Source organism: Sorex araneus, chromosome 10, assembly GCF_027595985.1.
Source record: "Sorex araneus isolate mSorAra2 chromosome 10, mSorAra2.pri, whole genome shotgun sequence".
Taxonomy (NCBI): Eukaryota; Metazoa; Chordata; class Mammalia; order Eulipotyphla; family Soricidae; genus Sorex; species Sorex araneus.
This window is the reverse complement of record NC_073311.1, coordinates 62,671,060-62,685,448: the sequence shown is the minus strand read 5'-3', so window position 1 is coordinate 62,685,448 and position 14,389 is coordinate 62,671,060. Positions and strand designations below refer to the sequence as shown.

The 14,389-nt window shown below is 40.1% G+C and overlaps 1 protein-coding gene across 6 annotated transcripts in view; it reads left to right on the top strand.

The window, feature by feature from the left end:
• SOX5 (SRY-box transcription factor 5) overlaps nucleotides 1-14,389 on the top strand; it is a 439,034-nt gene that overhangs the window by 313,022 nt on the left and 111,623 nt on the right. For all 6 annotated transcript variants that reach the window (XM_055118342.1, XM_055118344.1, XM_055118343.1 and 3 more), the window contains exon 8: nucleotides 12,690-12,775. In XM_055118342.1, the coding sequence (XP_054974317.1) occupies nucleotides 12,690-12,775 (86 nt within the window). The remainder of the gene's footprint in view (nucleotides 1-12,689; nucleotides 12,776-14,389) is intronic.

Genomic DNA, 14,389 nt, shown 5'->3' with positions numbered 1-14,389 from the left:
ACAGAATATTATAACAAAATAATCTTGCATATATACAGTTGTGTGCATTATTATATAAATAAGCCATTCATCAATTTGTCTATATTCATTGTTTTTTTTTTTGTTTAATGATTTCTGGAACTCAGTTATTTGTTTTGAGTTTATTTAACATGTTTGTAAGAATCGACAGGTACATCTGCAGAGGTAGTTACTGTGGAAATAGACAATCAAGTCTTTGCCCTATCCTACCACATGGATTGATTGCTCTTGTACAAGCTACTGAGTTTCTGTTTCCTCATAGTCAAAATACATTAATATCACCACTTTTACTTCATTGTGAGATATTTGAAAATATTTAATCTGAAGTAATGATGAACATTGTGCCTGACTATGGAGGTTATTTGTAAGATACTGAAGATAATACCAGCTAACCTACAGATACTGATTTTAAAAATTATTTAAATTCATTATGCACACCTGACTGAGGTCCTCTGAGGAAAATATAATTGTTTCGAGAAAAGTATTGGTATGCTGATGGAAATATTTCTTTCAGATAGATGTAACCTCAAACATTATTTTATTTTATCATCATCACCAAGTTTTAAGTTTTTTAGTTCTCGTTTTCCACTTGTGTATTTATCAGTGCTCTTGTCGGAAAAGATCATGTGGTTTTCTGAAAATGAATTTAGTCACTGTTTGGCTGAATGAAACTAGAAGGATATTCACATATTCATTTTGCATTTTAACACATTGATTAATTTTTCAGAAATGTGTTAAATAAAATAGCCATATAAAGTTACTGATTGAAATATTTAATTGCCGCATGAGATTAGCTTAAATAAATAGAAGTCGATGAGCCAAGCTTAATAAACTTAAAATATGCTGTATTTATTCTCCATCAGTTTCTGAACAGTATTTCCGCTTCCAATAAAAAAGGAAACTCAGTTAATTAGTTCCTCATACACCACAATAAAATTAATGTTTAGGAGTTAAATACCATAAACTTCCTCAGGCATATTTGCTGATGTGTTTCTGTTTTTAGTTAATGTCACATGTTTCATTGTTTAATGGGGTATCATGTGGGTCCCATTATATCTCTCTTGTGCACAGAGTCCATGTGGCTGGCATTTTAGGAAACTGCATGCTAATTCCTGATTTAACTGTGTCAGCTGACATCCAGGTTATTGACAGTATCGAAACAATCACCAAATCACAAGCTGAAAGCCACTGACAATGGTACGCATTCATCAATTTACAAAATGGGAAATGTGTTGTCAGGATCACATACTCTGGATTCCTCATAAATAAGTAGAGAGAAGTGGATATAATCATATTTTCAGGCTTCTGTGTTTGTGTATGTCAGGAGACTGTGAGCATCTATTCCCCTCAACCCTTCTGGGACAAAGATCTTCTAAACCAGTGGCTCGTGGCAAATGTGGCAAATTGTAACTAGTTTGTAAGGAATTATTCGGGCACCTAAACAACCAATCATGTGAGTTCCTCTCTGGAGAAAATTAAGTTGGTGACTTAGTAATATGAAATGATTTAAAAAATAAGAACTGAGTCAAGAATATATGAGATACTCCACAATTAGAAGATGTCAGCAACTTTCCAGTGTTTGTGTGGAGGGAAAAGTGCTTCTATACTGGTAGAATGTTTTTGGTTAAAAATGAAGTTTATGAGACTTCTATAAGATTTATCAATGAGGAAATATGATTACAAGTCTCTATTGGGACAAAGTATAACAAAGTATAGAAATTGGCATATTGTGCCTTGCCTTGTTTATAGATGTGATTTTAAGCTTCCTATCTCTGTGACACGATGACTTAGTTTTACACTGGTCATTAGTAACCAGGGTTCGATCCATTCTCCCCACATACACGTGCATCCTAGTACCGCCACAACACACATGTAAGCAAACAGAAATTCCCTCTCTTGAATCAAGACCTCAGACTTTCATAGGTTCTAGCCTCCCATTTGTCTCAGCAATAAAGTGCATAAGAACATCATTCACTTCAAACAAAAATCTATTCAACTCAGAATTTTTCTTAAACCTGTATCGCTTGGTGATGCAGGTGTGTGTGATGGAAGGAGTGAATGTTTCACCAAGGACACCATTTTCTCAAACAAGAACCTCCGGTTGTGGCATTACCATCTGAGTTTGCTGTAGACCACCTCTACCTTACAATTCTGGGTTTTTATTTTTGTTGTCACAGAATCCATGAAATCTCACCTTAGAATGGACTTGCATAACTAAGACCATCAAACTGTAGAAGCCCAGAGAGCAATATGTTACTTTCATCTGAGTAAGCGATACTAGCCAATACTACTTATTCTCTAGTCAGCGTGCTCTAGAAAATTCCACTGGAAGGCAGACTTCAGTCAGAAGGGAAGTGGGGAGCAGAAGAGAATATTTAATGAAGCGGGCAACTACAGCATCTTGCTCTCAGGGCTAGAGCGGATATATCTCCCCCAGGAGGACTGAGCAAGTCCTGTTCCGGGATCAGATGCTGCTTATGAGGTTGAGCTGCTCGAAAAGACCAAAATAATGTTAGCCCCCGTGTGAGGAAAGCGTCAGCTCCCTCGCATCCTACTTGCAGCCTTCCTCCTGTGCTTGCTTCATGATCCGCGGTCCCCAGTTGGTTTCCCCGGGTTTCCCGGATGCCTTCTGCAGATCCTGACTCCCAGCTCATGGTCTCGGATGCTTTGTCCTGCTTCCACCACCCTCTACCCACCAGCCCAGTCAGAGCCGAAGCAGCAGAAACCCACAGCCCCCTTTTAAATGATCCCTCTCATCATTTGCCTTGAATATATTTTCAGATAATGCATTCAAACGTTCCTAACCCTATTTTGTCAAGCCACAGCAACCTGTGGGTTTCTTACTTTCCTGGTCTCTTCATGGCACCACTTACTGACTGAACAAACAATAAAATAATTATAAGAAGACAAAATAAAGGAAATGGTCTGAGCCTACAATTTGCTCTTCCCCACACACAGATAACTACTTCTCAGAGCGTGACACACACTTTTCCTCTACTGGATATGGACATGTATTCCGAGTATCTATTTACACCCAAATGCGATGTGAACTATGTTGGGCATACGATATCTGAGTTACATACCATATGACCTGCCAGGTATATTAGAGCAAATGGTATGGAAGATGCATGGCAGAGCCTGGCAAGCTACCCGTGGTGTACTCGATATGCCAAAAACAGTAACAACGGCAGTCCTCATTCCCCTGACCCTGAAAGAGCCCCCAATATGCCATTGGGCTACACTAACACATGAAGGGACGAATGGAGATGCTACTGGTGCTTGCTCGAGTAAATCGATGAACAACAGGATGATAGTGATACAGTGATACAAGCATGGAAGATAATCTCCATCATGAATTTTACAAGAAAAACTCAACCATTTTCCTTCTTCTGCAATTATTTAGAATCCTAAATTCTCCTCATCAGGTTTGATTTGTGATGCCTCAAGCGAGATCACTTTTGTGTTTTGAAACAATGAACACCAAAGTTTGCCTACAATACTTACAGTTTAAAAAAAAATGCCACATTGGTTTAGATGCACCATTTTTACCTGCAATGAATCCTTGAACCAGTCCCACTGCCAGGATAGTGATATTCTAGTTCATTGTATTGGTTCCTTCTTGAACATTTTCTTTAATTTGAGGTACTGCCTTTAATGTTGAATGCTCTATGAACGAATGAACATTTAAAGCTTTCAAAATGCATCTGATCTTACATATGCACAGCACTAGGGAAGCTCATAATATAAAACTATGACTTGTCCACATTTAATAAATCCTGCCAGAACATTAACCCAAACCAAACAAAGGGTCAGGCTGCCCGGGAAGTCACAATCCCGTGGTCTGGCCTGTTACTCTGTCCCTTTGCTTAGATCCTTCACCCTTAAAGCAGGTCCTTCTGCCCAACTTCACAGGGGAACTGTAAAGAGTAAATGGGATGGACACCGATATTTCTCAGTTAGGCGTAAATGTCAGACCTAGAACCATACACTCTAGTACCATTTTAATTCATTATGTGGATAAGCCTGTTGTGAAAGTGTAGACTGGGGCATGGAAAGCATTGTCAGGTTTCATTTTGTCTAAGTCACTCTAACTCTGGTTGTTCAAGTCGTTTGCATGAGTTAAACTAATACGAGCTATCTATCACATAGAATTCCTTGATTTCCAGAGGCTATGCTAGTAGAACACTTCTCCTCGCAGGAGTAACTCCGAGAGTAGCCGCCACAATGCTGCCGTTCGTTCTCCACCTGCAGAGACAGCCTGGGAAGGGGGTTGTCAGAATTCTCAGGGACTGAGGAATAGAAAGCTGAGAAAGGGTGCCAGAACATGAAATGTTTGCTGAGGTTTAATATAAAAAAGGGAAAGTCAAGGAGTGGGGGCATTTGATTTGGTCTTTAGTGGCTCACACAAATGACCATTTCCCAAATTCTAATCATCTTAATCATCTGGGATGCTTTTTGCTGTCCATTTACTTCTTCATAAGTCACAGAGGCAAAATTAGGCATCGCAGTCTTAATATAAATCTGGCTATAGAAGCACTTTGTTAATTAATGATTCTCTTTGAGCATCTTAAAATGAGTTATTGTTCAGTAGCTTGAATGATGCTTTAGTAGTACAGTTGGAGTACAGAAGGAAAGAGACTCCTTTGATTCATTGTCACCTTTTCAGGGATACTCAGATTTCTTAGATAATTAATCTAGGAATTTTTTATTAGTGCTAGAATTTATTCAATTTATGAGTGAAGAGGTAAGGGGGAAATGCTATATCATCTAGGACAGAAATGTCTCTACATTTCCAGAATTGTTTCATAAAGCTGTTATAAATCAGTCTCTTTCCAAACTAGCCAAAGAAGTAATTATTAAATTAAAATTAAGATAGAGTTTTTGTTTGCTGTGTCCCATTATACAGTTATTTTTAAAATTTTTTAAATCTCTTATTACAATGCTAACTCATAAACAAATCAATTTAGAACTGATAATTAACACAAAATATTTTCATGAGAAGTCTCTGTAGAACCAAAGATGTGGTACTCAAGTTATGGTGTTTTCTTTATCTTTGATAAACCCCAGAGCAGTTCCTGTTTACCTAATGGTGCCTATAGTACCCTGGGAGTAATTTCTTACTCCAAAACTACAGAGCCAGGAGTAAGCCCTGAGTATCATCAATGTGGTACAATGCCCCCTTTCCAAATTTGCAAAATTGATGTAAAGTCCAGGGATTATTACTCATTCAAATGAAACTTATACGAAGTATTCATCAGTTATCATTTGACAACTTACCACAAAACGGTAACCTCTTTCATTTGAACAGTTTCAAATATTAAGTTTATACGATTGCAGCAGATCGCCAATATAGATATAATTACTCTACTCCAGATTTTCTGCATGTAGAAACCCCTTACATTTGCATATCAATTGTTCTGAATTTCTTATTTAGAACTTTACAGTGTTTCTTTATGGAATTGTTACTATTCTAGTTATACTAAATTAAGAAGGAAGTATAGTTTAGCTTATCACTGTAAGAGAGCAAAGTTTTAATGCAAACGTGAAAAATGAGATCTCATCTCAAGCCAGTGAGAATGGGACATATAAACAGACGGGAAACAGCCCATGCTAGCGGAGGTCTGGTGGAAAAGGAACCCTCATTCCTTTGTAGGAATGTTTTCTCGTTCAGCCTCTTTCCGTAAAAGTATCGGGATTCCTAAAATACACCAACAACAAAAAAGCAAGAGCAGAGCTTCGAAATGACCTAGCAATTCCATTTCTTAGTATCTACACCCAAGACATAAAATCATTAATTCAAAAAGATTATGTATACCCCTGTTCATCACAGTGCTCATGAGCACAGTAGCTAGAAATTGAAAAAAAAAAACAAATTTCCGATGTCAGAGAAGTGGAGAAAGAAGCTGTAGTATATATGCACAGTGGGATACTATGCTTCCACATAGATAGGTCTGGAGCTAAGCATGTCAAGCATAATAGGTCAGAGGAAAAGACAAACACTAACTAGGTGGTCTTACGCGTTTCTGGTACAGAAAGAGATAAAAACAAGGCACAGGTAGTATCACAGGATGGAGACCCCTTGGCTTGAGTTACCAAACTCAGATTACCAGGCATAGGGGGTTGAGTGGGTGAGAATGCCAACTGCTGGTGACTCAGGGACAGTGGTAGAGGGTCTTAGTACTTGGGTGGCAGTGAAGTACTGTAACTCCATACATGAAAACCAAAAATGCTAGCACCATTGTAACTGTTAACGAAACTATAATATTAAATTTAAGCAGAAAAAGTAAATACTGTAATGAATGGGTACTTCATGGATTTAGCTGGCAAATCTGACTCTCCAGATTTATTTTTTAATGCAATCAATTGCTCTTAATAATATTTGTTTAACATTTGAGTCTTGAAAATCCTTGATTATGTTGAAGCCAAATCATAACAAGAGTGAGTAATTTATTTTTGTGTATGGGGGGGGTAGGGTATGTGAACCACACCCAGCAGTGCTCAGGGGCCTTTATGCAGGCAGTGCTGGGGATCAACTAGTGTTAGCTACATGTGAGGCAGTACCTTACCTCCCACACTCTCTTCTCCTGGAACTGATTCTCAATTCCATAAATACCCATGAAACACCTTAGACAAACAATATTTAACTAGGGGGAAAATGACAAAAATATTTTAATTTCTTTGAATTTCAAAATATTTTTACCAATTTGAAGCAGTGGGCATTTTATTTTATTATGTTTTTCTAACTTAACAGTTTCATTGTTTCATTCATTCTAGGAGACTGTCTACCATGCACAGGTGATTTAATGACCTCCTCATGGGTCTCCTTAATTAAAAAAAATTCAAGATTTTGGAAATCCATATGATTTACTTCTATTTTTAAAATTTATATCGGAGCCCCAACTGGTGGGTTTACTCCTCACTCTGTGCTCAAGCCTCGCTCCTGGTGGTGCCTCAGGACCAAGTGCATTGCGGGGGTTGGAATTTGGGTTAGCCACATGTGTGGCCCTCACCTGGATGCCTGGACTATCTCTCCAGTCTGATGATTTACTTTCAAAATTCATAGAGATAGAAATTGTTTCTAAAATTTAAAAAGTGCAGGTGATCAATTCTGTAACTCTACACAGGTATCATTTGATATTTGAAAATACTTTACAGAAAATATCTTCCACTCCCTCCCCCAGGGCTCTCTGCTGCCGTCTTTTCTTTGTACTGATGGCAGCTGATGTAAAACACCTTTATGGTTTGAATTAACACTCGTATCTGACAAAACTCATTTGTTCTTTCTGTATATCATTGTGTGCTTCCAGTTTGTTTCTTCAAGTTAATCTTACTTAAGCTTTCTGTGTATAATGAAAATGATTCGTGCCTTTCTGAGTTGTGAAGATTCGACGACTTTTATACACATGTGTCCATTTTATACAGATGCATATGTTAGAGGGTTAACGGACTTTAACCAGCAGCAAATAATGATAGTCAGTACTCCCTGTCTTTCAAATCAGTGCTAAAATAACTATAGTAAGATCATTTTAGAACTATTGAAAAGCTACTTCCGTTTCAAAGTGGCATTTCTTTCGAAACCATGTATTAAAATTCAGACTGTGCATTTGGGTTGGGTTGGCTTGGGCTTAAGGGCCACAGCTGGCCCTGTTCAGGGGTTCTGTCTCTGCGTTAGGTTGCTCAGCTGTGCTCAGGGAGCCGTGTGGAGTCAGGATTCAGACCTGGCCTTCCGCGAGCAAAACATCACCACCAGCTGCCTGAACCACCTCCCAGGCCAAACTGTGGTTCTCAATAGGACTTAGCCCGTAATATCTTTTCTCACCGTGTTGGTTGTCAGAAAGCTTCCAAATCTCTTCCCCCCTTTCTAATCTTTGAGACCAGCCGTGGTCGTTTTTCACCTGATTTACTGCATGTCTTTGTAATGCGTTATTCCAAGTGTCTTCCTCTTCCCAGCCCTTCTCTTCCTGGACACACAATTGCTCTCTCTGCAACCCAAATCAGACCCTATGGCTTTCCAGCTTTAGAATCTTCTAGTAACTTGAGCTGACTTCAGGCAAAGCAGGAGACTCGGCAGTGTCTCCTACCAGATTGTTCTAGCAGAGTAGCCACTGTCCCCTGGTGGCCCCAGTATGAAAATAGCCCTGGGGGCTTGGGTGACCCTGTGAATAGCTGGAGGGGGGAAACTTTCCACAGGGACTTCTCCCTCACTCCTCTGATGGCGGCAAGGTGCAAGGAAACACCTTCTCTCAGAGTTTCTAGCCACAGTGCTCTTTAGACTTTGTTTTGTCTTAGAATCCCACGGAGCTCTTGCCCGGAAGTTGAGTGCTCTGAGCGGGGTTGTGAAGTGCCCATCTGATGCACAGAGCAGGGTTTGCCTCGTTGACTCTGCAGCCGTTGGAAGACGTCGGGAGCAGTTGGCATGGTGGAAGGAAACTTTTTGTAGCTGGAGAGGAATCTGTGTGTGTGTGTGTGTGTGTGTGTGTGTGTGTGTGTGTGTGTGTGTGTGTGTGTGTGTGCTGGGAGGTGGGAGGTGGGAGGGAGCTGCCCATCACTCATTACTTGGGGGTTACTCCTGGCCATGTTTTCGGGGATCAAACCCAGGCTCCTACACTCCTCACGTGCTGAGACTGCCGAGCACTCAGCCAGAAAAGAGCGAGTTTTAAGATATTCTTTCCCAAAGGATCTTCCTTTGGCTCCTTCCAGACTTAAGGACTTCTTTTCCCAAGGCTTCCAGAATTTCTTCTGCACTGTTTCCCTCGCATCATCTGATTAGTTGACATGTTCTTCCCCGTCACTGATTGGAAACTTTTCTGGGACAGGGACTTGTGTAACATGAGCATGCGTTTTAGTTTTTATATTTTCTCACCCCCAGAGGGACGTTTACCTAGCATTCTTTTGAGGATTCACCACACAAATGAAAGAAGGGGGGAGGAAGCAAACCAAATCATGGGCTCCTAAAAAAATAGTCTCAGATGTCAGCAAAGATAAGCCATCAGAATTTGTGTACCAGTTTCATTAATTCAGTGGATCAAAGGGTCTGTCTCTCTTGAGTAAGGATATGTTTGTTTTTCATTCTCTTCCACATCCTCATTCACCTGTTTGAAGAAAGCGTTCTTCTACTTAATTCATGTTACATAGCATTTAAATGAATTCCCCTAGGAGCACCAGAGATGATTTTTATCTAAGTATTAATTACTTTATTACCAATATAATCGGAACTTTCTTTAGGATTTGTTGAATTAATCAGGGGCAGCTATATCATTTGTCTGAAGAGACTGTCAGCTAAAAGCTGTATTCTAAAAACAACCAACATCCCCCAGCATAATTTTCAACTTTTTTGAGAAGTTTTAGCTTCAAGCTAGAATTTTCCATACTTGGCTTTGAAATAAGGAGCAAATTAATTTTGGAAAGGCTTAAGGAAAAAATGTTCAAATGGTTAAAACCTAAGAAAGAGTAAAAGAAAATACTTTTACCTAGTTGAAAGTCAAGTTCAATAACTTACACATAGTTGAACTTTAAAAGTCAGAATTTTCCGTTATCTAATCTTTACTAATAAGTAAGTACCTCAGGTGGTATTTACAAAATAAACCTGTTGTAATATTTCTCAGTACAGTTAATTGAGGAATGGCACAAATAGATGACAATGTTGACTTTACTAAAACACCTTTTTCTCCCCAGTGGTTTCTGCATTTCAGTTTTGACATGAAGAACAACAATCACTCTTATTTGTGAAGTCTTAAAGTTTCTGTATTCACTTTATTATACTGACACATGCGAGTAATGTATTTACACTTCCTTAGTTAAGAGTTATATTGCTGTATTGGGCCATGTTTACATTATTTGTGTTTGCTTGGTAACTTGGGGCAAGTTTCAAACTCCCTATGTTTTCTGGCCTAAAGACTTGGCAGGTTATGTATGATGGTTGTCATGACATGTTTAGACACAGACCTCTTGAATTTAATTGATATCCTGTTATGGTTAGATCCTTCCATCTTCCAAGCTATGGAATGATTAAAGATGGCTGGAGCAGTCTCGGCAATCCCTGCTACACTGATATACGTAGCAACCATTCTATCAGTTGGCTCAGGCAGCCCTAATAAATTGCCACAAGCTTTGCAGCTGACACTGCTTGAGAAATGCCTTTTTCTAATGGTCTGGAGGCTGGAATTCACAGAGTGTGGAATTCTGGAGCACAGAGTATGAACAGGGCTGCTTTATTCAGAGCCACGGTCTGCTTGGACATGGTCTTTCCTTGGTTGTCACAAGATGCTTCTCCTAGTTTGTGTTCTCAGTGTCTTCTCCTTTTAGATTGATCCCATATGACCTCATCCAATCTCAAGTTTCTCCTAAAAGACTCATCTCCAAACATAACACCCAAAAGGAGAGGGAGAGTAAAAGGGAAGGTGCCTGCCACAGAGGCATGGGGTAGGCGGAGGGATACTGGGAACACTGGTGATGGAGAAGGGACACTGGTGGAGGGATGGGTACTCGATCATTGTATGACTGAAACATAGACACAGAAGTTTGTATCTCACGGTGATTCATTCACAAAACTAAAAAGAAAAAAAATACCCATCTCCAAACTAATCAAAGGTTGCTGTGAGTTAGATCTTCCACATGTAAACTTGAAGAAAGACAAAGTTCAGCTTATAACACTTCATTCATTTATGCATACACACAAGCGCATGTGAATAACATAACATTCATATTTGTACATTATGAAATGAAGGTATATGTTATATGTATATATCACCCATACACATGCTCATATGTAGGAAAAAAAGAAGTATTTTTATTGTTATTTGGACCACAGTCCTCAGAGGTACTCCCAGTTTTGTGCTCAAGAGACCATGTCGTGCTGGGGCTCTTACCCGGGTCTTCAGTTTGCAAAATGATCTTGCAAATTGATCATTACCCTTTGATCTCGCCTCTGGCCTGAGGAGCTATTAACAAAGTACTTAATGGGCTTGTTGTAAGTAATGAGTTTAGACTCAGTTTGTTACTAGTACTTTGATGCTGCCTTTTGAAAATGTCCCAAATAGCAATATACATTATCAATTTAAATGTCCAAGTAAATCTGTTTCTAGGTTAAAGATCTGGGCTCACATTTAAGATCTGTTATAACTTAACCTCTTTCATTATGCCTGTGAAACCTTTATTTGTTATTCATTGACTTTTTCTCCACGTATCCTCAAATCTATATAATATTCTTTTTTCAAGTTTCTGTTCCTAGTGTCAGGAGGAATGCAATCACAGTAGCATGTGTTCTGCTCAATAAATATTTGTGTGTGCTTGTACTAAATTATTTGTATTTACATTTTCCATGACACGCGCCATCCAAGAGTTTTTTCACAAGTTAGATTTCCAAACAGCTATTTGTTAAAATTGTTTTTGTAGTTATTATTCCAAGTATTTTCTATGTTCACATTTTAAGCAACTAATAGTGCACACACCAGTGTTTGCATAGTTTTGTACTCTTCAAAAAAAAAAGTTACATCTGGGGCTGGAGAGAAGGTACCACAGGTACTGCATTTGCCTTGCATGTGACCAACCCTAGCTCCATCCCCTATAATCCCATGTGGTCCCCTGAGCCCGCCAGGAGTAAGCCCTGAGCACAGAGTCAGGAGCAAGCCCTGGACCCCACCAGTATGGCACCAAAAACAAGAAAGAAAGAAAGATTTAGAAAAAATTACATTTATTCACAAAGTGTCAAAACTATATTTGCATCAAAAATATTGACTGTGATCTTCTGTATGTTTGTGAGTGCTTGTATATCTTCGTATCTGTAGATTTCATAAAAAGTTTAAGATTAATTTTGAAATATTGAGATTTTTACAGTAGTACAAGAAATAAATCCATTGGCAAAAAACTATACTATGTTTTCCGCATGCTATATGAACTTAAAATTTTTGGTTGAAGTAACACTAGTTTATGACTTTAAACAGGTTCCAGAGAGGTATCATTATCAGCCAGCCAGTATCTGCATATACGACATGTGTTCACTACAATTTAATCCCATCCTTTGACCCCTCTTACCTGACTATACTGTATTTTTATAAACATTTGTATCAGAGATGACAAAGATACCATTATGTATCTTTTAAAAAATAGCATTTTCAGCCCTGTTAGTCCAGAAGATTTTTAAGAGATTATTTGAATGGAAACAAAACCACAGAATGCAAAATAAAAGTCACTGGTTTAAATCCCCAGAGATTCATCTGTTCAAAGAGAACTAAGTTTAATTAAGTTCCTTCCACAGTAAGATTTTTAGTTTGCTGAGGAGTTGGTGCACTGGTTAGTCTGAAGATTGTCTGGTGTGAGCGTGCATGTCTCCTGTGTGCATGCACGTGTGTGTGTGTGTGTGTGTATGCATGTGTGTGTGTGTTAGAAAGTGCAGCCCTCTGAGCAATGTGCACTTTTTCCTCCCATTTTCCTAAATACATCATGAAAAAAGGATGAGGTTTCCGCCTTAATTGCTTGTGCCTTTTATTCACATTCCTCTCTCCGCCAGAATTGTGAAAAGAGTGTTAGTAAAAGGCTGCACAATAGAGCTTTTCATTAGGCCTCTGCAAGGCACACAAAAGAAGGCTTTTGGAAGGAGTGAATGCATGCGTTTAATTTGCAGGTGGAGAGTAGATAAAAGGTGCTGACGTCTCTATTATTCTCTTACTTAGGTGACCCTTACCCTGTTCAGCTGATCCCAACTACCATGGCAGCCGCCGCTGCCGCCGCACCAGGCCTCGGCCCTCTCCAGCTGCAGGTAAGCCCGGGAAGGAGACAAAGAGACAAAGGTTAGGTCCCTGTTGGAACTGCACTCAGAGCCATAGACCCAGAGAGGGAGAGAGCAGGCTAGTGAGAGTCACCCCCAGGGTGTGGATCAGGTTTTACTCCTTACCACCCTCGACCCAACATCAAGACGTGGGCACTTTCCTCGTGGAAGCCGTGTTTGCTGTGTTAATGAGAGCTCCTTGTGACTTTTCATTGCCCGGCATAATGTACCAAATGAGCTGTAGTTTTGCTTTGATGATTATCTGCGATCATTTTGCCACAGAAAGAAAGGTCGTCCTCAGGCTTCAAAGGACAAAAGTGTACCCAAAAAAATGTCCAAGCTGGTACGTAGGGAATCCGAGAACTTAAGAAAAATTAGATTTTAATTTAAATCTACAATGAGAAAAGTACTACACTGAGGAAGTTGCTTGCCTGGAATGCAGTTGAACTGGGTTCAATCCCTGGCACTCCATCATGGTCCTCGCAGCCCCAGCAAGAGTGCTCCCTGAGCACTGAGCTAGCCCTGAGCACGGCCAGGTGTGGTCTAAAAACCAAAAAGGAAAAAAAAAATGAAACTGTTGAAGATGGCCAAATAGTACTGAAACCCTCCGTCAGTTCTTCCCCCTGCTAATGTCAGCTCAGTCGAGCCAAGGAGGGAAAGGGGACCCAACCCGGGCAGCAAGTGTGTACATGGGTCCTGCGTGGTCCGGGCATGCGCTGCAGACCTGTGTAGCCGGCAGCTCCTCGCTCGCACACCCCAGGATGTCTGTGATAGCTCTACCAGATGGCCAGGAGGTTTCTAGATTCTGTGTCTGGGTTTGAAAAGACAATCTATAAAATTGTGCTAAAAGTGTCTTTCATTAACTGTTTAAATCTTTGACGCAGACTCCCCCCAAAATCTTTCCTCGCTTCTGGTATTGACTTTACAATGATGCCGCTAATGGGAATAACAGATCAGTTAATAATAGGGTTAATCTTCCCTCCGGAGAGAAGTTTTATATTTTCCTTTGCATGAAAGACACTGCACGCCTGTGAAACCAGACAGAGAGCAGGTTGGCAGTAAAAAATGCAAGCGTATTCCCCTACAGGTATTGTCATGGTAGCTGATTCATCTGTAAGGAAAAGGACAGTTTTATGTCGGAGCATCAAGAAACAGCTGTGTCTGTGGGCACAGGGCATTGTCCGAGGCCCCGAGGAGTTTCTGGCAAACCGGTTGAGAACCTTGGGAGGAATAGGCGGGAACTGAGCCCCACTGTGCTTCAAGAGGTTGATCACAGCCAGGTCCCGGCTACCTTTTCTGCAAAAAACTCCAGTGCAAGTTGTCTATTTCTTTGAGGGAAATACCTTGGGAAATGTTGGAGCCGTGGGGACAATAAAGGAACGTGGCATCTGAGAAATAACTGCCAGGTGAAATCATGGCGCTAAGAGTTCAAATTAAAGAGGAGTGTAATCAAAGGACGGCTACCCAGCAGTCGCGGCAGAGGTGGGAAAGAGGGATTTTACAGACTGAAGATGTCCATTTTCAAAGCAAGGGAGACATTCTCATTTCCTGTTACCCTGGAGAGGAAGGAAGAGTGCGGGTTGGACCAGAGGTGCCCACGATTTC